This window comes from Pan troglodytes, chromosome 2, assembly GCF_028858775.2.
Source record: "Pan troglodytes isolate AG18354 chromosome 2, NHGRI_mPanTro3-v2.0_pri, whole genome shotgun sequence".
NCBI lineage: Eukaryota > Metazoa > Chordata > Mammalia > Primates > Hominidae > Pan > Pan troglodytes.
The window spans coordinates 56,811,389-56,838,341 of NC_086015.1; the positions used below are offsets into that span (position 1 = coordinate 56,811,389).

Sequence of the window (26,953 nt, forward strand, 5' to 3'; positions counted from 1 at the left end):
AGGCCAGGAGTTCAAGACCAGCCTGGGCAACATGGCAAAACCCCATCTCTACTAAAAAAAATACAAAAATTAGCTGGGCATGGTGACGCAAGCCTATAATCCCAGCTACTTGGGAGGCTGAGGCACAAGAATCACTTGAACCCAGGAGGTGGAGGTTGGAATGAGCCACGATTGTGCCACTGCACTCAAATCTGGGCGACAGTGACACTCTGTCTTAAAAAAAAAACAATGCTTACAAACTCCACTGACGGTAGGACAACTTATACAAAGTCAGACGCACAGTCCTCTCAGACCCATGAAATCCTCAGCTTAATAATATTTTCAAGTACAGCAAGAGCATTTTTATTTAGAGAAAGTATCTCAGCCGGGCGTGGTGGCTCACGCCTATAATCCCAGCACTTTGGGAGGCCGAGGCAGGTGGATCACCTGAGGTCAAGAGTTCGAGACCAGCCTGGCCAACATGGTAAAACCCCATCTCTACTAAAAATACAAAAAAAAAATTAGCCAGGTATGGTGGCAGGCGCCTGTAATCCCAGCTACTTGGGAGGCTGAGGCAGGAGAATCGCTTGAACCTGGGAGGTGGAGGTTGCAGTGGGCCGAGATCGTGCCATTGCACTCCAGCCTAGATAACAAAAACAAAACTCCGTCTCAAAAGAAAAAAAAAAAAAAGAGAGAAAGTATCTCAGAATTTAAACATGGTCAATTAATTCTGGACAAGTCTACCCAGTTCCAAAATAGTATTTCATAAACGTCTCGCTTTTGAGTTATATGCATATTAAAACACAAACTTGTAGGAACACTTATTCCATCTTAAGGAATGATGTGCTGCCCAATTCTAAAAAATAAAAAAAAGAAAACTTGTTTTGCATTCCCATCTACTGTACCCCAGCAGACTGACAGATGAAATCACTGGGCATATCAATTAGCCTAGCCACCTTTCAGCATGACACGACTGACCAACGGATAACAAACATAGTCACTCTATGCTCTTGGTTGCCTCAAGGTCCTTAAAATTGACTTTGCTATAAATGGTAAATGAGTGGGCTTCCCCTGCAATCAGACATGAAATCTATGTCTATTTTAATATAGGTATCACTTACTTAGAAAAGTTCCAATGCTACAGCAAGAGTGATTGGGTCAACTTCACAAATGAATTTTCCAAAAAATACATTTCTATATGTAAGTATCTGAAGAAAATTTTTCCTAAAATACACCTGCCATCTTCTTGCCATCTGGGAACAAGCTAGGATGCTATTAGTCTACACAGTACCTGCAAAGCCATGGCGATCTGTACAAACCACTCTACCACCTGATTCTCGGGCAGAAGCTGCCCTTTCTGCTCCTTGAGCTTTCGGTACAAATCACCTCCTTCACAGAAGCCCATGACAATGTAGAGCAGACCATCTCCTCCTTCCCATGACTCCTTGTAGGTGACAATGTTGGGATGCTTCAACTGAGACAAGAGCTGGGCTTCCTGTTCAGCAGCTCGCCGCTCTCGGCTAGAGGCATTTCGGAGGTTCAGTTTTTTGATGACATACTAAAAACAAAACATGTATTTTTACAATGTGCAAATAAACGTAAGATTTGTGGCCTCAGAGTTATCTAAGGGCTCTCAAGAATACCCTCAAAACCAACCTTGTGGAGCCTGTCAGATAACCTATTCATTTTGTTTTTCACCAAGCACAAAATCGGGGAAAATATTTGCTATTATTGATACTTCTTATAAGTTAGATTTATAGCAGTGTGGGGCCACAAAAATTACCTTTCCCATCTGCATTTCACAATTTCATTAATGACTAAAAAAAGTGAGTTCAAGATAACATACCATTGGATCAATTATAAAACCTGTGTTAGCAATTCCTTAATATCTGGCCATACACAGTGGCTCACACCTGTAATCCCAGCACTTTGGGAGGGTGAGGCGGGTGGATCACCTGAGGTCAGGAGTTCAAGACCAGCCTGGTCAACATGGTGAAACCTGTCTCTACTAAAAATACAAAAATTAGCCTGGCGTGGTGGTGTGTACCCATAGTCCCAGCAACTCGGGAGGCTGACACAGGAGAATTGCTTGAACCTGGGAGGCAGTAGTTGCAGCAGTGAGCCAACATCGCACCACTGCACTCCAGCCTGGGAGGCAGAGCAAGACTCTGTCTCAAAAAAAATAAAAAATAAAAAAAGAAATTCCTTAATATCTAAGCTCTCCCAAAAAGGTGAATAAAATATAGCTTGACTATACACTTGCAGACAGAATAGTCTGTGGATTACATTAGATACTCAAAGGGATCCATGGCCCCATAAGTTTAATAGTCACTGATCTTCAGCATACAAAATTATTCACACTTAAAAGAAATCAATAGCCTCTAATACCTAATACATTGCCCCCAATCATTTCAAAGACCATACAATTCATTTCTTCAACACATAGATAAATGTGTTTTGTGAAGTGTAAACTAAAGCTCAAATAACTAGCTATTGCTAGTTCCCTATCGTCAGCCCCAAAATCCAATGATTCCCCCAATGCCTACTGAATAAATTTCTTATGCATGAGCTTGTGTTCCACGCAAAGCAACTAGCACCAGAGACAAGGAAGAACAGGCAATTGGGCCCTATATTTAGGGGGAACATCTCCTCTCAGCTTGCCTGGAGCAGTCCTACTGTCCTGGTGTAACTATTAATAATGCCTTTCAGTTTCAAAATTGTCCCAGTTTGTACATTATATTGTCACCCTATTAATAAACCACATTGAATAATTGGTTCATTATCCTGAGAGTAATGGGATAAAGTGTTTTAAACAGAGGAGTGACAACATCAGATTTAAATTTGAGAAAGATCACTGAGGCTGCAGTGAAAGTGATGGATTGAAGAAAAGCAAGTCAAGTGGCGGCGACCAGTTGGGAAACCGTGGCCATAGCTTTGCTAGAGACAACAGGGTGTCCTGGATTGGGGTGGTAGCAGTAGAGATGAGAGGAGGCCTATTGTCTTAGTGATAGATGAATATAATCAGTGTTGGGGTGCGTGGGGAGGCTTAAAAATGACTCCAGGTGTCCGGCTTGGGCAACTGGTGGGTTGGTGTCACTATTCACTGAAACGGAAGACATGAGAGAAGGTTTGGCGGGAAGAAAATGAGTCGAGTTTTAAGTGAATCCAGCAGTCTACAGTAGAGACGTTTGGGGCCCTTCATTCAAGGAATAATGCTTGCTAGGCGCTGTATTAAGTCCTGGGAATGCATGATACCTGCTCTCATGAGAGTATCGGGGTTGGGAGAAAGGTGTGTAGATCAAGCATGCCAATTAGTACAACAAAGAAGTAGATAGGCAGAGACTGAAAATTTTTACATAAAACTTAGAATTGTAATTAAAGAAAATGAAAATTAAAAGAAAAAAATTTAACACAACAAAGAAGCAGAAGTAGTTCTGGGCGCATATTACAGGGAGGCCTGGCCTCGTCTTGGTCTGGGACCATTTCCCTGAGGAAACGCCATCCGAGATGAGCCTCTTGCGACCACCCCCGACCTAATCTACCGGTCGGCGCCCTCGGCGCACTTCTGCCCGCCCCCGCCCCTTGCCGGGCCCCACCCCTGCAGACCTGCTTGCCGTCCCGCCGGTGCTTCACATGCGTCACCTCTCCATAGCTCCCCTTGCCCACGACCCGCAGGTAGCAGTAGGCGGCCAGGGGCATGTTCCCAGCGCTGGCCCAGAGTCGGGATGCGGCGGCAGCGGCGGGTAGGGCAGCGGGCGGCAACAAGAAGCTCGGTTCATGCCCGAGAGGGGGCAGTGGGGGCGGCTGTTGAGGCAGCCCGGCCCGGGCGGGATTGCTGGGGCCCGGCCCGCGACGACGCCGCTGCCATAGCGATCCGGGCCGGGAGCAGTTCTGCGCATGCTCCTGCGTCCCCAAAGGACCGCCATGGAGCGGACGCCACGAGCGGCCAGAGAGGTTCCGCAGCCCGGGAGGACCAGCCATAGAGCAGAGGCTCCAGGAGGCCAGAGCGACTCCGCCAGGCTCCGCGCGCTTTCTGTGCGTCCGTTCCACCGTCCGGATCCCCGCCACAACAGAGTCAGGGAAAGCTTCCTCTTTTTGTGCACTTGTTTGTCCTAAGGCCGTTACAAGTATTGTTCGTTCATTCTGCAAATATTTGTTGACCGCCTATGTGCCAGGCCAACAAAGTCCCTGCCCTCCTGGAGCTCATGTTCTAATGACTGGGTGACAGACTCTCTACCAGTAACATTTGCTGTATCCGCTTTATCACATGCCGTCTCTGCATCCAGCAATCCATCCTATTTTTTGATACATTCAAAGTAAATTATCAGTACCTTTCATCCCTAAAAACTCGCCTGCTAATTGAGAACTACAAAGACTCCTCAGCATTTAACGACTATCCTAACCACTGCACTAAGAGACTTGACTAAACTCTAATATGGCATCATGCTAAGTTAACAGCCTAAGGGCGGATCTCTAGGTGGGCCTAGGCCCCTTTAAAATGCCTGCCCAAGAAAGCTCAGGGGTGCCAAAAGAATTCACCATTTGTTCCAGCCAAAGCCTCCCTTTCCCAGAGCGCTTCCTTTTTTTCCTTTTTTTCCTTTTTTTTTTTTTTTTTTTGAGACAGGGTCTCGCCCTGTCACCCAGCTTGGAGTGCAGTGGTGCAATGGTGCTCACTGCTGCCTAGACTTCCTGGGCTCAAGCCATCCTCCCAACTACAGGCACACACGTCCATGCCTGGCTAATCCTATTTTATTTTTTTTCAGAGACAGGGTGTCACTATGTTCCCCAGACCGGTCTTGAACTCCTCGGCTCAAGCAATTCACCCACGTTGGCCTCCCAAAATGCCGTTATTACAGGTGTGCACCATCGTGCCTGGCCTCTTTCCTTTTTATGGCCAAATAATATTCCATTATATGTATATACCACAATTTGTTTATCCATTCATGCAGTCATGGACACGGATAGCTTCCATCTTTTGGCTATTGTGAATAATTCGGCTATGAACATGGGTGTACGAATATCTGTTTGAGTCCCTGCTTTCTTTTTAATTCATTTGGGTATACACTCAGAAGTGAAATTGCTGGATCATATGCTAGTTCTAGTTTAATGTATTGAGAAACCACCACACCATTTTTTACAGCAAGCTGAACCATTTTACATTCCCATTAGCAATCCACAGGGGTTCAAATTTCTCCTCATCCTTGATATATATCTTGATAGGAGATTTGGGTGTATGAATTTGTCAAAATTATCTAATGGTACATTTAGTATTTGCACATTTTACTCAAAGCAATTTCATCTTCACTAGAAAACCAAACAAAAAGAACTATAAATAAAGATTGAACTCTAGTTAATGATATTATTAAAGATAAACAAAGCCAGGCATTAAAATGATGAAAATAGATTTTATTCGGTAACTACTGACAGTAGGGGTAGCAGCTGAACTCCATTCCATTTGCGCAGGGGTGATTGGGCATTCCAAAGGAAGAATAAGGGAGTAGGCAGGGGAGCATGCAGGGGCTCACTTAGAGTCTGGGAAGTGAAAAATTAAAAGGAGTGCTTAGCGTAAATGTGATTAGGCGAACTGTGTCTGCTAGCTGGCAATTAGGGAAGTTAGGATTCTATTCTCCCACATAGACTGGGAGACATGAGCCCTACCTTTATGATGATTACATTCCAAAGGAATGGATTTCAGGTCCTTGAGAAAGACATTCCTAGGTTGTAGGAAATACATAGGTATATATCTCAGAGGGACAGAGGAAGGATTTGTAATTGTTAGCTTTTTAAAGTTAGTGCTCTAGAGGCCACACACTATGACTCACACCTAATCCCAGCACTTTGAGAGGCCAAGGTGGGAGGATCACTTGAGACCAGCCTACGAAACACAGTGAGACCCCATTCTCTACAAAAAAATTTTAAAATTAGCTGGGTGTGGTGGCGCATGCCTGTAGTCCCAGCTACCTGGGAGGCTGAGGTGGGAGAATCAGTTGAGCCTCGGAGGTTGAGGCTGCAGTGAGCCATGATCCTGCCACTGCACTCCAGCTGAGTGACAGAGTGAGACTCTGTCTCAAAATAAATAAATTTTTAAAAAGGAAGGATGTTCTGACATGCTACAACATGGATGACCCCTGAGGACATTATGCTAAACAAAATAAGGCAGTCACAGAGGACAAAAGTATGATTTCACTTATGTGAGGTACCTGTAGTAGTCAAAGTCATAGATTCAGAAAGTAGAACGGTGGTTGCCAGTTGTTGGGGAGAGGAGGGAATTGGTGGTTGGTGTTTAATGGGTGCAGAGTTTTAGCTGGGGAAAATGAAAAAGTCCTGGAGATGGATGGTGGTGATGGCTGCAAAACATGAATGTACTTATGCCACCGAACTGTATTCTTAAAAATGGTTAAATAATAAATTTTATGTTTTGTATATTTTACCACAATAAAAAATTGTGGCACACTGCTCCTGTAATCCCAGCTACTCAGGAGGCCGAGGCATGAGAATCACGTGAACCCGGGGGGCGGAGATTGCATTGGGTCAAGATCATGTCACTGCACTCCAGCCTGGGCGACAGAGCAATACTCCTTCTAAAAAAAAAAAAAAAAAAAAAAAAAAAAAAACCTATCATTCATTCTATAGACATTTAGCAAGGGTCTACTAGCCTGGACCTGGAGGACAACTATGAACAAGACAGACAAGGGCCTGCCCATGTGGGGCTTACTGTCGAAGGGGGAGACGGCCATGCATACTAACAAGCTACCCTTGCCAACTGAGGTCAGTACTGTTCAGAAAAGCCGCCAGGCCCAGCCTGGCCATCCAGGAGGGGTTGCCCCAAGCAAGCACCGCACGAGTGGAAGTTTAAACAAAAACTTTTTCAGGCAGAGGAGCAACATGTGCTAAGACCCAGTGGATTCATTTTGTGACTTTACCTCCACACCGCAATGTGAACTCCCTGAGGACGAGGCCAGGCCTGTCTGCTTCAACACCCTAAACCCAGCAGGTATAAATGAAGGAATTGCCGGTTGCTGAATGAATGAATGGAGAAGCACCTGCCTACCTGGATCTAAAAGAAGTCTCTGCAGTTGAAGCTGAGAGACTCAGAGGGGCCATGGGCTAGGTGACATAGAGGGGTCAGCAGGGGCCATACCACTCAGGAAAGGGTGTGCGAGACAGGGAAAGGCCTGCAGCAGACTGACCTTTCTAAATGGTGACTCTGGCTGCTGCCTGGAGCAGAGCAGAAGGAGGAGATGAGCCGTCTAAATGAGGGATGAGGGCAGCTTGAACTAGGCGGTGACAGGGGATGGGGAGAGAAGTTAATGGACTAGAGGGACATTCAGAGGGTGGGAGGTGGGGTAGGTGGTCAAGGAGACTGAGGCACCCAGGATGCCACCCAGCCTTCTGGCTTGGATGGCCAACTGGATGGCGGTGGCCTTGACTGGAGTGGACAACAGGGGGAAGATCTGGCTTAGTAACGGGGTGTGGGGAGGAGGAGACAAAGGTCAGGAGTTCAGTTTGGACATACCAGATGGAGGGGCTGTGGGCACATCAAGCAGACAGTTGGCTGTGTGTGGGTGGAGCTCAGAGCAGGTCTGGGCCCATGTGCTGTCCCACCGGCACCAGCAGCACAGCTACCCTCCCCATTCTCAATCCTCAGCAACCATAGCTGCTTTCTGTCCACCCTGGCCCCCACCTCCCACATGCATATGGTGGGCCAACGTCTCTTTCTCTGTACCATGAGGATAATAGTAACAATAATATCTGTCTCTTGGGGGGAGTTGTGAGCAGTAAATGAATTCGGACGTGATGCTAAGAAGCATGACAGGCACGGGTCATAGTTAGCTCTCCCCATCTCCTGTCCACCCTCCCCCTGTGCAAACATGCTTCTAGCACTTTACATGGACCAGGCTTGGTGCTAGCCATCTCTCAACAGCCCAGTCTTGAACTCATCACACCCTTGCTTAAAATATCTTAAGTATCTCCCACCCAAAAGGCTAATCACTTTCAGACCCCTGCGCCAGCTGGTCCCAACCCCCTTCCCAGCCACCTTCCCCACCCTCTTCATCAGCTCCTGCTCCCATCCCAGACACCTCCACCTTCCCACAGCATACATCCCACCTGCCCATCTGCTTTTCTCTCCCTCCCTCCCCACCTTCCCCTTCCCAAGCACTGCTCTTTTTTCCAGGCACCTCATCCAGGAACCTTCTCCTAATCCCTGCAGGAGATGAGCCTCTGCCCCTCCAAATTTCTATCTCTTCAGCTTCTCATCACTCCTTGGGATTCAGTGGGCTCCCTTTGACTTGTCTGATTCCCTTTTCCCCTGACATCAGCTCACTGAACACAGCAGGGCACTCAAGTTTCTGTATGGTGGCGTCTCAGTGCCTGGCATTGTGCCCAACACACTGCAGGGCTCGGTCGATACTGGTGCAGGAAATAAGCAGAACTTCAAATGTACAGTGTCATGTCGATCCAGCTTCTCTTCCACAAAGGCCAGAAGACAGGCCAGAAGGTGACCCTGGCCTAAGGACAATAAACTCTTCCCAGAAGCTGCTCTGTGAGACAAAGTCCAGGACAAGCAAACAGAGATCAGTGAGGGCTCTGGGCCCCCTCCTCTTATCAGGGTCACAGCAGCCAGCACATCCCAACCCAGGTCACAGACTAGACTGGCCAGGGGCCCTGTCTGCCCAGTATGCTGTGGTTTTGGGGGAACAGGGTGGGTTTGGCCATAAAAAAATAAGAAACTGCAGGTGCAAGATGGGTCTCTGGGAACTCCTGTCTCTAGGATCTTCAAGTCTGCTTCTCTGTCATTACATGATGGCCTTGGGCTTTAGAGCCTGAGAGACCTGGTTTGAATCCCTGTTCTGTCTCTTGGTATGGGGCCAGTGTCCCAGGAACGTTGCGAGGATAAAATTAGACAATAAAGGGTTTAGAGGAATGCATGACACAAATGAGTCCTCGATTATGAAAACATGTCATTCATCTTCAGCTCCCCTTTATCTGCCAGGCCTCCCTGCCCAGGTGCAGGAACGAGGAAGCTCACTTCTGTTCTTTCTAGAACTGGGTAAGAACCTCAGAGAGGTGAAGAAACTGGCCTAAAGCGCGGATCTCCCATCATGCCTCACCCCGACCGTCCAGACTGTCTCTGACAGAGCTAATACCAGGTTAGCACTGTGAGAATCACCAGCATGGCTGGATGTCACACACTTTCTAAGCCACCGTGTCTGCCTCCCTGGCCAAAGCATGACTGAAAAGTGTGTTGATGCTGAAAGAATTTTGAAACAGTCTGGGCAACAAAGTGAGACCCTGTTTCCCTCCCTTTCTTTTCTTTTTTCTTTTCTTTTCTTTTTTCTTTTCTTTTCTTTCTTTCTCTGTCTCTCTTTCTTTTCTTTTCTTTCTTTCTTTTTGGAGACAGTCTCGCTCCGTCACCCAGGCTGGAGTGCAGTGGCACAATCTTGCCTCTCTGCAACCACCACTTTCCAGACTCAAGCTATTCTCCTGCCTCAGCCTCCTGAGTAGCTGGAACCACAGACGCATGCCACCATACCTGGCTAATTTTTGTATTTTTGGTAGAGATGGGGTTTCACCATGTTGCCCAGGCTGGGCTGGAACTTCTGGCCTCAAGTGATCTGCCTCCCTCAGCCTCCCAAAGTGCTGAGATTACAGGCATGAGCCACCTCGCCCGACTGAAACCCTGTTTCAACAAAAAATAAAAATAATCAGCTGGGTGTGGTGCCACATTCCTGTGGTTCCAGGTACTCAGAAGGCTGAGGTGGGAAGATCAGTTGAGTCTGGGAGGTCGAGGCTGCAGTGAGCCAAGATCGCACCACTGTATTCCACCTGTGTGACAGAGGGAGACCCTGTCTTTAAAAAAAAAAAAAAAAAGAAAAAAAAGAATTTTGAAAGTAAAGCCTGGCCAGGCCCAGTGGCTCACTCCTATAATCCCAGCACTTTGGGAGGCTGAGGCAGGCAGATCACCTGAGGTCAGGAGTTCGAGACCAGCGTGGCCAATGTGGTGAAGCCGTCTTTACTAAAAATACAAAAATTAGCTGGGCATGGTGGTGTGCACCTGTAATCCCAGCTACTCGGGAGGCTGAGGCAGGAGAATCACTTGAACCCAGGAGGTGGAGGTTGCAGTGAGCCAAGATCCTGCCACTGCACTCTAGCACTCAAGACCAAAACTCCATCTCAAAAAAAAAAAGAGTAAAGCCTAATGAAGTTTAGAAATCCATTTTTAACTGTTGCTTCTTGCCACATGTCACCGTGTCACTGGTGCTGCCTTGTGCCAGCCCGAGGATGAGATGAGCCATCCGGGGATCCTCACAGTTCACATAGGCTAAGCGCAGTTCTACACAGAGGGACATGGTCTGGAGCCCCATCAGTAGTTTACACCACCCAGAGCTGGGAACCCCCCACCGAGGCAAAAAGCTTCCACTGCCAAATTTTGATTCCTCTAAATGTGTTAGGTTGATGCAAAAGTCATTGCGGTTTTTGTCATTAATATTTGCCTGCACCTTGTCTAATGTTTAATCCATGTTTATCCAGCACTGTATTGATTACTGGTCTGACTGAGGTGACAGGGCAGCAGGAGCCTTAGAGCATGGACGGTGCCATGGGGCCTCGGGGGCTGCTGTTGTGCATGTACCTGGTATCTCTCCTCATCCTGCAGGCCATGCCTGCCCTGGGCTCCGCTACAGGCAGGTCCAAGAGCAGCAAGGTATATGGCTAAGCCCACAGGGCAGAAATAGGCAGCTGAACCTGGATGAGGCCCCGGGCGGGACACAAGACCCCCACTCAAGGGGCCAGGGTCACCCCCACCACCTCCACCACTTCTGAGTGGAGAGGTGACCTCCCAGCACCACCAAGGAGGTGAAGCTAAGGGGCAGAGGACACAGGCTATGTTCCACTCCCATCCCTGAACTGGCAGGCCGGTGGTCCCCTGAGTTTTCCTCTCACACTTGACCCTGATTTTGTTTTGCAGAAGCGACAGGCTGTGGACACCGTGAGTAAGAGTCCTGGCAAAGGGGTCTGTGACAGAGCCCTTTTTACAGGCTTGCTTTCCCCAACCCGTCAGGGGTGGACCCCTCTATCAGGGCCATAGGCAGGGGGTACTCTCCAGGGTCCTAGAAATGGGGACTTGTTCCCATCTCACCTCATATCCCACAGCACGGTCTCAGCCAGAGAGCAGGGGTCTTCCTGCGGTCTGTTCTTCTGGCATCTGGGCACCATGCACTGGGGCTGAGTGCCAAGTCCCCGTACCACAGGAAGTCCCTCGCTGACAGAGGCCCTGTCTCAGGCCACAGCTCCTTCATGTCTCACTTTAGGCTGTCGATGGCGTGTTCATCCGGAGTTTGAAAGTCAACTGCAAAGTCACCTCTCGCTTCGCCCACTATGTTGTCACCAGCCAAGTGGTCAACACTGCCAATGAAGCCAGGGAAGTGGCCTTCGACGTGGAAATCCCCAAGACAGCATTCATCAGTGACTTTGCCATGTGCGTGCCTGCCCAACTCCCATGCCTTCTCCCAGGGGTGCCGCTTACTAGTCCCAGCTTAAGAACAAGGATCGGAGTGGCCAGATAACGCAGAGCATCTCCTCATTCTAGAAGGGCCACAGACCAGCCCTGGCTTTGAGGGGAGGAAGAAGCCCTTTAGGTCTGTGCTTGGCTCCCATCTTGGAGGCAAACCGGGACCCATCACAGCATGTTTCAAGCTAGAACCCAAGGAGCCAAGGCCAGAGTCTGAGGCTTCTTGCTGGCCTCTGACCTGGGCTGCTCACCTCATTGCCCATGGACCCCTGAGTTCCACCATGGGCAGTGGAAGGCTGGTCAGGAGACGTCCTTATCCAAGGGCTCACATGGACAGGCCCTCTCAGGACCTGTGTGGTCAGGAGGCTCATCTTTCCTGAGGGTGTCCTTCCCTCCCTGCAGTACGGCAGATGGAAACGCATTTATCGGAGACATAAAGGACAAGGTGACTGCATGGAAGCAGTACCGGAAAGCAGCTATCTCAGGAGAGAATGCCGGCCTTGTCAGGTGAGTTCTGGGCCTGCTGGTCTCATCTCTCGGGCTGCCCTCCCCAGCCAGGACAGGTCTGATGGCTGCAAGGTGGCTTTAGTGGAGAACAGCCCAGGATGATGGAAGGGTAAGCAAACTGCCCAAACCCAGATGCCAGCACGGTGCACTGAACAGGCTGCTGTGCAGTTGCCCTTTTCCCAGATATGCCACTGGGAGAAGTGGGCCCCCGCCATCTTGGGCCCTGACCCTGACCAGCCAGCTAACACATTTGTGAGGTCCAGGGAAACCTGGGAGCAACACTCATCTAAGAGAAATAAATTCTGAGGGCCACATGTTAGGTGACAAGGACCCAAATGTCATTTACCCTCTGTCTGTCTGCTGTTGCCTCTGGTGGCACATCCAGGGCCTCGGGGAGAACTATGGAGCAATTCACCATCCACCTCACCGTCAATCCCAAGAGCAAGGTCACGTTTCAGCTGACTTATGAGGAAGTGCTGAAGAGAAACCATATGCAGTATGAAATTGTCATCAAAGTCAAGCCCAAGCAGCTGGTGCATCATTTTGAGGTAGATCACAGGTCCCGGGGCAGAGGTCCTGCCCCTCTCTCCGTCACCATGGCTCCCAACACTGGTTGAGCACCCACCATGTGTCACCCAGGCCTGAGAACACAGGGATGGGGACTAACCCCTCAGGGTGAGCTCTGATGTGCTCTTCTTGGGCAGGGAACTCCCTGAATTCTCTAACTTCCTCTTTATCTCTGAGCTTCGGTTTGCTCATCTGCTAGACGGGGGGTTTCTGTGAGTCCCAGGACCGCCACAGGGATCACGAGAAGTACTGAATGTCCAGGTAATTTTGTAAACTAGAAAGTCCCGCGCAGCCTGAGGGCCTGGAATTATTGCTGGCACCTAAGTGGTGGCTGAGTTGAGGGATGCAGGCATGTACACCTTCATTTGGTCAGTATTTTTGGAGTGCCTACTGAGTACCAGGCCCTGTGATCAGGGCTGGGTGGGTGCTGCACACAGTAGGTGGCCAGGACACATGCTGGCTCTTGGCTGAGACTTGGTGAGTGGGAGCCCTGGTAGAGAATTTGCTTCAGTGTGGTGTGAGCCTGTAATCCCAGCTACGTGGGAGGCTGAGGCAGGAGGACGGCTTGAGCCCAGGAGTTTGAGGCCAGCCTGGGCAACAAAGCAAGATCCCATCTTTTTTTAAAAAAAAAATAATTTGCTTCAATGTTGCAGATCGATGTGGACATCTTCGAGCCCCAGGGGATCAGCAAGCTGGATGCCCAGGCCTCTTTCCTGCCGAAGGAACTGGCAGCCCAAACTATCAAGAAGTCCTTCTCAGGAAAAAAGGTACATGGGATAGCAAGGGGGTGGTGGTGGGCCCTTTGGAGACTTCTCAGCCTGCCCACCCCTTATGGAATGTCCAGCCTTAGCCCAGAAACCAGGCAGGGGCTGTCGTCTGCCCTCAGGATGAGAGAAGCTGGTGTCATGTGATTGGTGCCTAGGAGAACTCAGCAATCCTGGTTCTCAGAGCAATTTAGCAAAAGCCTGCATGCTGAGGTGGGGAAGGAGCCAGCTCCAGCTCCACCACACACGGGCTGCATGGTCCAGGGTGAGTTGCTGGCTTGCTTGAGCCTCAGTGCCCTCTTTGCCCGCCTCACGCCCATGGGAGAGCATTCAGGGAAATATCCAGCACATAAGTAAACCTCATATGCTGGTGTGGTTAGGTCTCCAAGCTTCAGGTTTCTTGGAAACATAAGTTTGGAAAGACCTTTGGCCTACCCAACGACTTGTCGCTTGCCACTATTTGCAGGAATCCCAGAAGCCCCTGGCTCACCCCCACCCCAGGTTCCTGGAGGAGTGTGGTGTATGGATGGGCAATGCCCTGCTTCCTGACTTGCCCCCACCCCGAGCCAGGAACAAATCCTTTAGTTCCCGCTTATGTAGAGCCTGCACCACAATTCATTTAAAAGAAGTGCTTCTTACAGTTTAGAGGGGTTTCCTTTTAAACTAAATATGACACCTCAAGAGTGTTAGCAAACATGCTTGCTTTCTGTGGGGGAACAAAGGGATGGGTCCTTGTCTTCCCAAGAATTTTTCAAGGTTCTATTTTATCCTCCATCCTTTCTCTCCTCTTCCTTCTCCTCCTTCACCTCCTCCTCTTCTTTTTCTTCTTCCTCTTCTTCTTCTCCTTCTCCTTCTTCTTCTTCTTCTTCTCCTTCTTCTTCTTCTTCTCCTTCTTCTTCTTCTATCTTCTCTTCTTCTTCCTCTTCTTTTCTGCTGCTTCTTCTTCCTTTTGCTTCTGCTTCTTTTTGATGAGCCTACCTTACTTTTATAACAAACAAAAATTTCTTTTTGGAAAAATATATGAAGTCCAGGAATATAGAAAGTATTGAATAAAAACCATCACTAGCTTCCCCAAGCACATCACCAACTCCAACCAGACCTCAGCTTCCATTCTGCACCCTTCCTTCCAGTCTTTGTTCTTTGTCAACCTGGGCAGCTTTTATTTCTCACCACAGTATTGTAGTGCTGCTTTTTCACTCAACAGTTTGAGTTGTCAGATGTATCACATTGCTATTATTTTGTTATTATTTATATGCCCAAAGTGATGATGTTCATTGTAGAAAATCCCAATGATTCAGAAGCATATAAGCAAGGGAATGGGTCATCTCTCCCACCACCTACAGGTGTGTGCTCTCAGCAGCTAGGTGAGTGAGTGGCCCACCGAACTCGTTTCTCTGTCCGTGCAAACACACACACACACACACACACACACGCATGCCTTCTTATGTTGTCTTTGCAAACATCCTGTTTGTGGTTACACAAACCAGTAATGGCTCACACTCTCGACGGTTCCAGGGTCACGTGCTGTTCCGTCCCACTGTGAGCCAGCAGCAGTCCTGCCCCACATGCTCTACATCCTTACTGAACGGGCACTTCAAGGTGACCTACGATGTCAGTCGAGACAAGATCTGCGACCTCCTGGTGAGCCCTGAGCTTCTGGCTCAGCACCCAGAGGATGGGCAAGGGGTGCTGTGAGAGTGGCCTCACTCGTTCTCTATTTCAGGTGGCCAATAACCACTTTGCCCACTTCTTCGCCCCCCAAAACCTGACAAACATGAACAAGAACGTGGTTTTTGTGATTGACATCAGTGGCTCCATGAGAGGCCAGAAAGTGAAGCAGGTAGGCTGCAGCTTGAAACAGCTCACCCAGCAGAAGCTTCCACAGCCCCATCACTCACCACATGCCAGTTTTGCTGCCAGAGTCTGGTTTGGGATTTATCCTCCTGGTCAGAGGCAGAGTGATTTAACAGGAAATCCCAGTGGTTAGCATCTCTGGAATCAGCATCGCTTCCTCACTGTGCAGTCGTGAGGAAGTGCATTCACCTCTCCTCAATGGCAAAAAATGGGAATGACAATGGTGTCTGCAGGGTCATGGAGTTACCCCCTGGGGGAAGTGCTTAGAAGAGGAAACCTGTGCACTACAAGTGCGGGGAGTAATTACGGTGGTCCGTGGGGAGGCATCTTATAGCAGGGAATAGCTCTCCGCCCACAGGGTTTGGAGTGCCCTGTCCATGGTGCAGTGTAGACATGGCTGGACAAGGAGTATTCTAGAAGCACAGCTCCTGGGGTCCTTTCTCTTAATCCTGCCCCTCCCGAACTCCTGATTATTCCTTTTCCCCATGGTGGGTTCCTTTGCCTTCTCCACCTCCCTCATCCACCCCAAGGCCCGGCAGGATGCTCCTGTCTCGGGGCCACCTGGTTGTCCTATCTCCTCCTGCTTGTCCACCCTGTGGATCTCTGAAACGGGTATCTGGAGTTGGAAGGTGCTGTCCTGGGGCCATCCTGGGGCCCTGTCTGTCTACTGACTGTTCTGTCCTTGCAGACCAAGGAGGCACTCCTTAAAATTCTGGGGGACATGCAGCCAGGGGACTACTTTGACCTGGTTCTTTTTGGGACTCGAGTACAATCGTGGAAGGGCTCGCTGGTGCAAGCATCTGAGGCCAACCTACAAGCAGCTCAAGACTTTGTGCGGGGCTTTTCCCTGGATGAGGGTAAGGGTGGGGGTCTCAGGCAACCTTGATGTCACCTCTGTCCCCTCAGAATGAGGGCATACACTGGTCTGCTTTCTCTTCCTTGCAGCCACAAACCTGAATGGAGGTTTGCTCCGGGGAATTGAGATCTTGAACCAAGTTCAGGAAAGCCTCCCAGAACTCAGCAACCATGCCTCAATTCTCATCATGTTGACAGATGGCGATCCCACAGAGGGTAAGCACCTTGGGGGCTGCCTTGGGAGGTGGTGATCTCCTTGTCACCCGAGACATGCAAGCTGAAGCTGGAAACCCAACCATTGGAGATGCCATCAGGGGGCAGAAAAGCTCAGGGCAAAATCAAGCACTGGTCTAAAAACACAGCTCAGACCACAAAGTCTGAGGGAGCTCCATGGTGTACCTCTGTCCTGTGAGTTGAGAAATTGGAGATGTTTCTAAATGACACAGGTCTGTACGAGTCCCTGGAAGATGGGCAAGATTCCATGCTTCTGTTCACAGTTTAATGAACTATTTATTTATCACCTACTGTATGCTAAGCAAGGGGCTAGGGACTGAAATACCAAGGGAACAAGACATATTTCTGCCCTCAAAGAGCCCGGGACCTACTGGGGGAAGCAGATCCAGGAGTAGATACTGAGGGCCCTGAAAGAACAGGGTGCTTGAGGCTGTGGAACCATAGACAAAGGACACCTGACCCAGGGGGATGTCCGGGAAGGCCTCCTGGAGGAGGTGACTCCTGAGCTCAGTGTAGAAAGAGGGGAGAGTGGCAGGAAGGGATCCCAGGCAGAAGAGGCAGCTTAAGTCATAAAAAGGGTGTGTGCACTGGCAGGGCCTGCCCGGGAACTGTGGGCATGTGCAGAATGGGGTAAAACAAGCGTGGGAAGGTCAGCAGGGTCTCGCAGTCCATGGCAAAGGAGCCATGGCAGGATTTCGAGCAGAATCAGACCTGCTGGTGATGGACCCACCTAGATGGGTGGGGTCTGTGAGGAGCTGTTGATAGCTGCTGCAGTCTCCCAGGAGAGCCAGGAGGACGCGATGCCTCAGGATGCCCAGGAGCCTGGAGATGCTCTGAGATGGAAGGCTTGAGCCCCAGGGAGTGTTCCCCAGAGCCCCCTCGTGCCCCACATGCCTGTGGGCCAGCATCCCATCACTACCCAGGTGTGTGGCTTGCAGGGGTGACAGACCGTTCCCAAATCCTCAAGAACGTCCGCAACGCCATCCGGGGCAGGTTCCCGCTCTACAACCTGGGTTTCGGCCACAATGTGGACTTTAACTTTCTGGAGGTCATGTCCATGGAGAACAATGGACGGGCCCAGAGAATCTACGAGGACCGTGATGCCACCCAGCAGCTGCAGGTCTCCCCTCACAACCCCCTGTACCTCCAATGGCATGCCATAGGGAGCCCTGCCTTGGTGGCCGTTTGCCCATCAGCCTAGAGGAGCAGATAAAGCTCTGGCATAGAGTTCAAATCAGCTGCATGGGCCAGGCATGGTGGCTCAAGCCTGTAATCCCAGCACTTTGGGAGGCCAAGGTGGGTGGATCGGGAGTTCGAGACCAGCCTGGCCAACATGGTGAAACCCCGTCTCTACTAAAGATACAAAAATTAGCCAGGTGTGGTGGTGGATGCCTGTAATCTCAGCTACCTGGGAGGCTGAGGCAGGAGAATCACTTGAGCCCAGGAGGTGGAGGTTGCAATGAGCTGAGATTGTGCCACTGCACTCCAGCCTGGGCAACACAGTGAGACTCTGTCTCAAAAAAAAAAAAAAAAAAATCAGCAGCATGACCTCGAGCCAGCTACTTGACCTCTCGGACCCTCAGATTCCTTCTCTAACTTGGGAATTCCCAACACTCCACTTTGTGGGCAGGCTTCCCATTAGGAGCCCAGGGTGCTCAGCTCTAAGGCTGCAACCTCTATCCCTGCAGGGTTTCTACAGCCAGGTAGCCAAACCCCTGCTGGTGGATGTGGATTTGCAGTACCCCCAGGATGCTGTCTTGGCCCTGACCCAGAACCACCATAAACAGTACTACGAAGGCTCAGAGATTGTGGTGGCCGGGCGCATTGCTGACAACAAACAGAGCAGCTTCAAGGCTGATGTGCAGGCCCATGGGGTAAATGGTGGGCCATGGAGGGTGGAGAGGCCAGGCAGCACCCTAGAGGCTCCAAACCCACACTGTTCCCCATTCCTGCCAACCCCCAGAGGCCTCTCTTTCCCCAGAGTAGTACCCTCATCCCCACCATGCCACATACACCCCAGGCCTGAACATCCCTCCACACAGGCATCCTGGGGGCTGGATTGGCTGGAATGGGGCCAATATGGCCTTTATCAGTTGCAGTCCCTCGGCCCCCAGTGACCAATTGTTATTTTTCGCATCATTCATCCCAAGGTGCAAGAGAGCAAGAGACCAACCTCTCCCTTCTCATTTGATAACCATTTCCTGAACACCTACTGTGTGCCAGGCTTTGTGCCATGGTGCAGTGCATGCGTGTATGTGCACCTGTGTGTGGTGGGGACAGGCATGTGAGACCTGGATCCTGCCCTCCAGGACACAGACAACGCCCTAAGTGTGGTCGAAGGTTCAGAACTCAGGCTTTGAGTAAGGAGAGTTGAGCTGGACCTTGGCTCCATCCTGACCAGCTGGGCATCCTTGGGCAAGGGGTCCAGTTCCCTAGGCCTCAGTTTCCTTTTCTGTACCATACTGCATCAGAGCATTGTGTGGAGTAAATGGAATAATCCATATAATACCCGTAGGCAGCAGCTGGTGCATAGGATGCCCTTGGGAAGTGGTGCCCCAGTTAATGTAGCTGGATGGAGGAGGCATATTTGTGTGCCGTGGCAAGTTGAATGGTGCAGCCCACCTAGAATTTGGTGGGCATTTGGGGTGGGTCATAGTGGAAACAGCCGGGTGCTTATTGGCCTCCCCCAGAAAAACTCCACAAGGCAGGGCCTGGTTCTCCCATTCCATGGGATCCCTAGGGTCCAGGCCAAGCCTGGCTCGCAGAGGGTGCTTGGCAAGAATCAACGAATAGGATGAGGCGAACAGGCTCAGGGAAGCAGGTGATGCTGAGGACGAAGCTGCAGATACCAGACGAAATGGGCCCCTCAGAGCCCCTAGCACCAGCCAGGGGCCGTGCTTATCATGGTGCACCACCCCTCTCTGTACCTCAACTCTCAGGAGGGACAAGAATTCAGTATAACCTGCCTAGTGGATGAGGAGGAGATGAAGAAACTGCTCCGAGAGCGTGGCCACATGCTGGAGAACCACGTCGAGCGCCTCTGGGCCTACCTCACCATCCAGGAGCTGCTGGCCAAGCGGTAGGGTGCCTGCAGCTGCCCCAGGTGGGCACTGCCCACCCCAGAGTCCCCCCACCCCTTGGAGGTGAGCAGAGGAGGGGTGGTTCTGGGGCAAGTAGGTCAGATTTACTTTCCTCTTCTGCTTTGCTCACTGAGTTAATATCAACCAGTCAGTCAACAGTCCGGGCAGGCCCACCAGGGCACAAGGCAGCCCGCTATTTACCCACACTCAGCACACAGAGGCTCAGCGAGGTTAGACCTCTTGACCCAGATCTCACAGCTGTTAACGTCTCTGCGTATCTCTGAGGCATGCCCCTCAACCCCACCAAATCTCCAAGTGATCTCTGTAAGAGATCATTAAACCTGGAGGCCCCTGAGGATGTAGCCACTGCACAGGACACCATGGGGGCTTAATACTTATGTGTCGAATGAATGAATGAATGAATGAGTGAATGGATAGGTGAAAGGATGAGGGCCGTGCAAGTCGGGGCTTGGAGCCAGCCTCTGTCTTGAATGCAGGATGAAGGTGGACAGGGAGGAGAGGGCCAACCTGTCATCCCAGGCCCTGCGGATGTCGCTGGACTATGGATTTGTGACCCCACTGACCTCCATGAGCATCAGGGGCATGGCGGACCAGGACGGCCTGAAGCCCACCATCGACAAGCCCTCAGAGGGTATAGGCTGCAGGGGTCTACAGAAGGGAGAGCCCATGGGCCAAAAACCTCTGGGGCTCTAATTATTTTCTCTTTCCCTCCCTTCCAGATTCTCCGCCTTTGGGTGAGTTTTAAATTGCATTAGTTTCAGTTCTGGGCTTCGGTAGCTGGGCAGGTGGCAGGTGCTCCAGCCCCAGGCTCGCAGCTCCCCATCCCCCTTCCTCCCTGACTCCACTCCTTCCCGTTCTTCCGTCCCCTGAGCCGCCCTTCTCCACATCACCGCGAACTCCCTGCTGTGCTTTGTGAGCTTTTGTGCAGGCTGAACCCCCAGCAGCCTCCACTGGTCCCCTCTTGGTGTGAGTGTATGTCTGTGAGGAGGCAGGACCCCAGGGGAGGGCTGAGACCCCCAGAAGGACGGCTGGGCCCAGGCCTGTTGTGGACAGAGCTGCATGCCTTTCTTGTGGGGCACTGTGGGTGACACTGTCTTCGATAATATGTCCTTGTCTTCTACAGAGATGCTGGGACCCAGAAGGAGTAAGTGGCAGCCATCCTGGCCATTCACATCTCTACCCCTCCTTGATGATCACCCCGTTGGCTTTCTTCCTCGGTTCTAGCTGTCTTCACTGCTTGTCACTGGGAATCTTTAGAACAGACCCCTGAACAGCCTGGCCTCCCCAGCCTGAGGTCCCTGGGGGAGGAGACAGAGAGGGGGCCAGCTAAACATGCCAGGCCAAGCTTCTGTCCCCGTGTCCCGGGAGCCAATCAAGGGCATGTGATGTTGAGTGGACATCCCTGCTTGGTGGCCTCAGGTCAGCCCCACCAGTGAGGAAAGAGTCATCAGAGGGATCAGCAGCTCCAGGGAAGGCCTGGCTGCCCCGCTTCTAAATGCCACTCCCCCTCCCATCAGCGTTCGTGCTGTCAGCCTTGCAGCCTTCTCCTACTCATTCCAGCTCCAATACCCAGCGGCTGCCAGACCGAGTGACCGGCGGTGAGTCCTTGGAAGGGTCTGAGGGACACCCCTGTTTGGGACCCACCCTGTCTGGCTGTCTCTCTCTCTCTGTCTCTCTCTGGGACCTGCCTAGCTGAACCCCAACCCCTGGCCAGCCCCATCTGCCCGATGTCCAATCTAACGAATTCCATGCTGTGCCCCCAGTGGACACAGACCCTCACTTCATCATCCACGTGCCCCAGAAAGAGGACACCCTGTGCTTCAACATCAATGAGGAGCCTGGTGTTATCCTGAGCCTGGTACAGGACCCCAACACAGGTATGGCGGGCATCACACCTCTGCCAGACAGGGCCAGGGCTCCTCTGCCCTCAACATTCAGCCAGGAACAGGACTATGGCCAAGGCCCTCACTGCCCTCTGCCTGGGCACCATCCACCTGGCTGGGCTCTGCCCGCTGCCTTCCCACCCCATCCTCCTGGCTGCACCTACACAGGGCCAGCTTTATCAGCATGTGACTGGGGTAGGCACACAGGGGCTTTTTTTTTTTTTCTGAGACAGAGTCTTGCTCTGTTGCCCAGGCTGGAGTACAGTGGCGTTATCTCAGCTCACTGCAACCTCTGCCTCCTGGGTTCAAGTGATTCTCCTGCCTCAGCCTCCCAAGTAGCTGGGACTACAGGCGCATGCCACCATGACTGGCTTATTTTTGTATTTTTAGTAGAGATGGGGTTTCACCATGTTGGCCTGGCTGGTCTCAAACTCCTGACCTCAGGTGATCCGCCCACCTCGGCCTCCCAAAGTGCTGGGATTACAGGCGTGAGCCACCGTGCCCAGCCAGTTTAATGCTCTTCCGTTGCCACCTTGAAACCCTTAACACTTTATAAACAAGGGGCCCTTCCTTTTTATTTCATACTAGGTCCTGCAAATATGTCACAGTCCTGCCCCACCTTCCCCATGAAGCATGGCTGAGCAGAGCACCTCTCTCCCAGCAGTGCCTTGGTTATGGGGAACAGCTCCCTCTCCTTCTCTCACCCCTGCTCCCTCCTGTCTCCTTCCCTCCCTGTCCAGTTAGTCCATCTGCAAGTGTTTGTTGTGCACCAACGAGGGGCTGGGAATGCAGTGGGAGCCAAGATAGTCCCTGCTTTCATAGAGTTTAGGGAAGGGGAAGACAAACAGGTGAACATTCTGAGATGATCATTTCAGAGCATGAGATGTGCTGGGTTGGCAGCGTGAGGGTGGGAAGGGGGCTTTGCGGCTGCCCAGGTCAGCGGAGACCTCTGTGAAGAGGTCCCACAATGCATTTCCAGCACAATGGGAGCCTGTCCCTGTGTGAGGGGCTGGGGCCACAGAGAAGGAGCAGGCTAGGTCCTGTTCTCAGGGAGGCACGACCTCCGTTAGGACCCAGAACCGAGAGCTGAGTATGGGATATTTGGCATGGCAGGAGGGGTGGAGAGGAAGGGGAGGTGGTGCTGTGTGCGGGACCAGACCTGGAGACCCTGAGGCAGGAGACTCTCAAAGACAGAGTGGCACAGGCAGGGCGTAGGGGCCTCTTAGGAAGGAGGCATGATCCTGCTAAGCAAAGGCAGGCAGGCCCCTTCCCAACTCGGATGCCCTCTTGCTCCATTGCAGGCTTCTCAGTGAATGGACAGCTCATTGGCAACAAGGCCAGGAGCCCTGGGCAGCATGACGGCACGTACTTCGGGCGGCTGGGAATCGCAAACCCTGCCACGGACTTTCAGTTGGAAGTGACTCCTCAGAACATTACGCTGAACCCCGGCTTTGGTGGGCCTGTGTTTTCCTGGAGGGACCAAGCTGTGCTGCGGCAGGACGGGTAACCTGCCAGGGCCTGGGCGAGATGCAGGGGGAGGTGTGGCCTGGGCCCAGGACTCTGCTGAGTCTGCAGGGCCCTCATCCCTGAGCCATGTCTGTGGGTGACACCCATGTGGCCTGTGCAGACATGTCAGACTCCATGGCCCAGCCAGCCCTCCATTTCCCTCGGTTACTGGATATGTCCTCTGGGCCCAGCTGCATGGCAACTGTGCTCCCACCGCACCTTAGCTCTGAATGCCACCCCTGTCTCTACCAAACAAAGCCAGCTCATCCTCCCAGGCCCAGCAAAGAGGCCACCTCTTCCCCTCAGCCCTCCTGCTCTCTTCCTCTGCTGAACTCCAGATTTCTCTGGGCTTCTCATTTGGCATGTCTTAGTCTGCATTGTCTCATGACTTTTCCTTCCTTTACTAATTCGTTCATTCATTCATTCATTCATTCAACAAACTGTGCCAAGCACCAGAGCAATGCTGGGCAGCAGAGCTATAGGAAGAGGTGGGGAGAGTCTGCTGTGGAGGTCACAGGTGATGAGTGGGAGTCACAGAACACGGACTCTGATATTAGACAGCCTGAAGTCCAAGTCCTGGCTCCACTGCTTACCAACTGTGCTACCTTGGGCAAGTTACTTAACCTCTCTGAGCCTGGGACTTCACAGGCTCGGAGTGAGGATTGAATGATGCAGTTTGCACAGAGGGCTTAGCACAGGACCTGGCACATTGCAAGGGCCCCATGCACAACAGCAACATGTGGGAAGGGGTGTGGAACAGGTAACAGCCGGCCATCTGGGGATGAAGGCCATGGGGTGGGGGCGTGGTCATAAGGGTTGGGTCCCAGATGACAAGGGCAGCTGAATGGAGAGGGATGCAGTGCAGCCGCACCTGCCCTCTCGGCCACCTGGCTCTGCAGGGTGGTGGTGACCATCAACAAGAAGAGGAACCTGGTGGTGTCTGTGGACGACGGTGGCACCTTTGAGGTTGTTTTGCACCGAGTGTGGAAGGGGAGCTCGGTCCACCAGGACTTCCTGGGCTTCTATGTGCTGGACAGTCATCGGATGTCAGCCCGGACGCACGGGCTGCTGGGTACGGCTGGCCAGGCTGGCAGGGCTGTGGGGAAGGGTGTTGAAGCCAGAGGACATGTGGGACCTGGGGCCACTGGTCAGTTCTATAGCTGGGTACCAGGACAGGCCCACCTCCAGTGTGGCCTCCAAGGAGCAGAGCCGTCTGAGGGGCTGTGTTGGTGAGGCTGTGAGCAAACACACAGTGAAACAAACGCTTAAGCGAGCCTGGGAGCAAGTGAGGGGCAGAGGTCTGATCGCAAAAAGAAAGGCCCAGAGGGTTCCCAGGGACCTTGTGGGTAGGGTGGGTCACTGACCACACTGCTCCTGTGTGGCCTTTCTACAGACACTGCTCTCTATGGGCACCTGCCCCTCAAACCTCTCTCCCCAGACAGATCCCGTTTTAAAAGACAGGAGGTAGGACCACCTAGAAATGTATCTACTTCTCTATAGCAAGTGAACCAAAGGTAGCTTTTCGTGCTGGGACTGTTAGCAGAAACAGTCAAGCCCTGGAAAAAAAGCGGTCCAGCAATGCTCTAACCCCGCAGTGAGCACCTGCTGAGTGCAGGGCAGGAGCAAGTCCCCGAGACGGTAACCGCTGTCTCCAATGTGCCTTTCTAGGGCAATTTTTCCACCCCATCGGTTTTGAAGTGTCTGACATCCGCCCAGGCTCCGACCCAACAAAGCCAGATGCCACGATGGTGGTGAGGAACCGCCGGCTCACGGTCACCAGGTGGGTGGGCTGCTTGCCCAGCACGTCTGCCCTCGGCCACTTTGTAGTTCTTCCAGGTCTTCCTCCAGGTGTCACATGGGTGGGGTGAGCTTCCTGGGGAGGTGCTGCCCTACTGGTCCGAAGGGTGACCCCAGCTGACTTGTCTCTGCACAGGGGTTTGCAAAAAGACTACAGCAAGGACCCGCGGCATGGGGCCGAGGTGTCCTGCTGGTTCATTCACAACAATGGGGCTGGACTCATCGATGGTGCCTACACTGATTATATCGTCCCCGACATCTTCTGAGCCCTCTGGCCAGCACGCCTGTCCTCCCCCGGGGCCAAGGCAGAGGAGGAGGACGACATCCTGACCTGCTGCTGAGGCTGCACCTCCTTGACTAAGCTGGTTCCTTGTGTCAAAGCACCTCATGCCTTCCATTAAAGAGAGGCCGTGTCCACCCTGAGCTGGCTGATTTTGGGGAGGGAGGATGGCAGGGAGGCAGCCCAAGATGCTGCCCCTCAGATGGACTAAGGGGTTACAACAGACCCAGGGAGAGGAGAAGCAGGTCAGAGGCTGGGAAGAAAGCTCACACCATTTCCCTGCCGAGGGTTTGTAACGTCTGGCAGCCAGGCTGGTATTTTCCAAAGGCAGAGACGGTCCCTGCCCAGAAGCTGTGATTTCAGGGGGCCAGGAGTGGCACCCTACCATCTCCTCATGTGAATGCCTGGAATTACCCCATCAGGGTCCCCTCCCTTGGCTTGACCTTGGGGCCCAGTCAAAACACAACATCACAGGTGCAGGGAGGTGAGCCACACTTCAGAGAGCTCTGTGTGTGAATGCGCACAGGCCTCCACCCACTGCTTTCCAGAGGCTTTCTGCTTTTTCTTGCTAGTTTCTGTCCAGTTTCCACTACAAATGAAGCTCACAAGGGACCAGACAGAACAAGGACTGGTTTTGAGGGCCTGGATCAATAACACCAATGCTGAGCTCAAAGGCTGCCCCAGGCCCTATGAACACAGAGCCCCTAGCGGCAGGCTGTGGGGCGGCCAGCCCACCTTCCCAGGTATCCTGGGGTTCTCCAGGAAGAGCTGTGAGCTGCCAGCTGTCGGGGTCACCCTTGGCAAGGCCTGCCCAATGGGGGCCTCATCTCCCTCTCCTGTAGAATGGAAAGGCGGTGAACCCAAAGATCTCTTAGATTCTGTCTAATTATAAAGTCTGCATGACAACTCTGGTTCCTCCAAGTCCCCAGCCATCCCTTGAGGCCACTTGAGCAGCTACAGAATCCCTATTTCGAGTTGTCCGTCTCCCCAAACTCCAGGCACTTGGGGATGAGGCAGTGGTCCAGATGAGAGAGGACAGGAGAAGCTCTGCAGGCAGCTGCAGGTCCGTGAGGAGGAGCCATTGGGCAACAGTGCAAGCCACCCAGTGCCAGCAGCCACAGGACTGAAAACATCCCAGAAGCCAGGAAATGAAGACACGGCAGCTCTGAGGGGTCTTCTCTCCACACCCAGGTGCCAGCACCTGCTGGGTTTGGCCTCCATCAGGCCCGAGCTTGGTGCCTGCTGCCAGTGAGGTTGGTGTAAGGGTTCAGGAGGCCCGAGGGAAACAGGCACCGCCCAGCCAGACACCAAGCACAGGCAGCATCTGCCACTTGGCCATCATTTCACTGGCTTGGAAACTCCCTCTTTTCAATTTTTTTTTTTTTTTTTTTTTTGAGACGGGGGTCTGGCCCTGTCATCCGGGCTGGAGCGCAGTGGCACGAACACAGCGCTCACTGCAGCCTCGAACTCTGGGCCCAGGTGATCCTCCAGCTTCAGTCTCCCAAAAAGCTGGGATTACAGGCAAGAGCCATAGTGCCTGGCTGATTTGGCAACTCTCCATCATTGCTCTGTGGCTGCTGCCTCTTCCAGCCATTAGACCACACCCTCCTCAGGGCTTCCGCTGCCCCGTGGTATCTGCCTTTTGCCTTCTTGGTTCCTCTGCTCCCAACAACTCTCTCTGCACATCTCCCAGTCAGCACCAGAGCTTTCAGCTGAGGCCGCTGAACTCCCCATAAGTTAGTTGTCCTGGACCCAGCCGTCCTTGTTGACTCCATTCAGTAGTGGGATGCCCAGTGGGAGGGTCACAGGGTCAGCTTGGCTCAGAGAAGCCATGGGTATGGTGGGTGTGCAACAGCTGCCCTGAAGGGGCTAGGCTGGCAGGGTCCTGAGGTGGCTCAGGAGGTCCCAGCCCCCACTGAGACCAGGTCCTGCCTCTAAAGCTCCTGTTGTCCTGGAAGCTGGAGCCCAGACTCACTACAGACTTTTAGGGCAATGACTCCCCAAAAGGCTGAGGGCAGCCAAGTCCCTGGCTGGGCCCTGGAAGCACAGAGGGAAACATGACATGGTCCAGCCCCCAGGAGCTCTGGGTGCAGAGGGGGCAGGCAGACCTGAGC

At 52.2% G+C, this 26,953-nt stretch overlaps 2 protein-coding genes across 19 annotated transcripts in view; one reads left to right on the forward strand and one right to left on the reverse strand.

The window, feature by feature from the left end:
• NEK4 (NIMA related kinase 4) overlaps window positions 1-6,555 on the reverse strand; it is a 63,699-nt gene extending 57,144 nt beyond the window's left edge. For all 18 annotated transcript variants that reach the window (XR_010155601.1, XR_010155603.1, XR_010155604.1 and 15 more), the window contains exons 1-2: window positions 3,586-6,555; window positions 1,271-1,537 (exon numbers count right to left, since the gene is read on the reverse strand). Coding sequence is in view for 12 of the 18 variants with exons in the window: in XM_516519.9 (XP_516519.8) it covers window positions 1,271-1,537; window positions 3,586-3,960 (642 nt within the window). In the remaining 6 variants the exon portion in view is untranslated. The remainder of the gene's footprint in view (window positions 1-1,270; window positions 1,538-3,585) is intronic.
• A 3,979-nt stretch (window positions 6,556-10,534) lies between these two features.
• Window positions 10,535-24,976, forward strand: ITIH1 (inter-alpha-trypsin inhibitor heavy chain 1). The gene is made up of 22 exons (XM_001172464.6): window positions 10,535-10,684; window positions 10,949-10,969; window positions 11,292-11,458; window positions 11,894-11,998; window positions 12,384-12,546; window positions 13,219-13,332; window positions 14,845-14,970; window positions 15,053-15,169; window positions 15,872-16,040; window positions 16,129-16,254; window positions 17,211-17,392; window positions 17,961-18,146; window positions 19,212-19,351; window positions 19,850-20,004; window positions 20,093-20,107; window positions 20,497-20,517; window positions 20,891-20,971; window positions 21,137-21,250; window positions 22,558-22,759; window positions 23,662-23,834; window positions 24,431-24,542; window positions 24,696-24,976. The coding sequence occupies exons 1-22, from the start codon at window positions 10,568-10,570 to the stop codon at window positions 24,823-24,825; spliced, it is 2,736 nt and encodes a 911-aa protein (XP_001172464.1). The 5' UTR covers window positions 10,535-10,567; the 3' UTR covers window positions 24,826-24,976.
• Window positions 24,977-26,953: the final 1,977 nt, after the last annotated feature.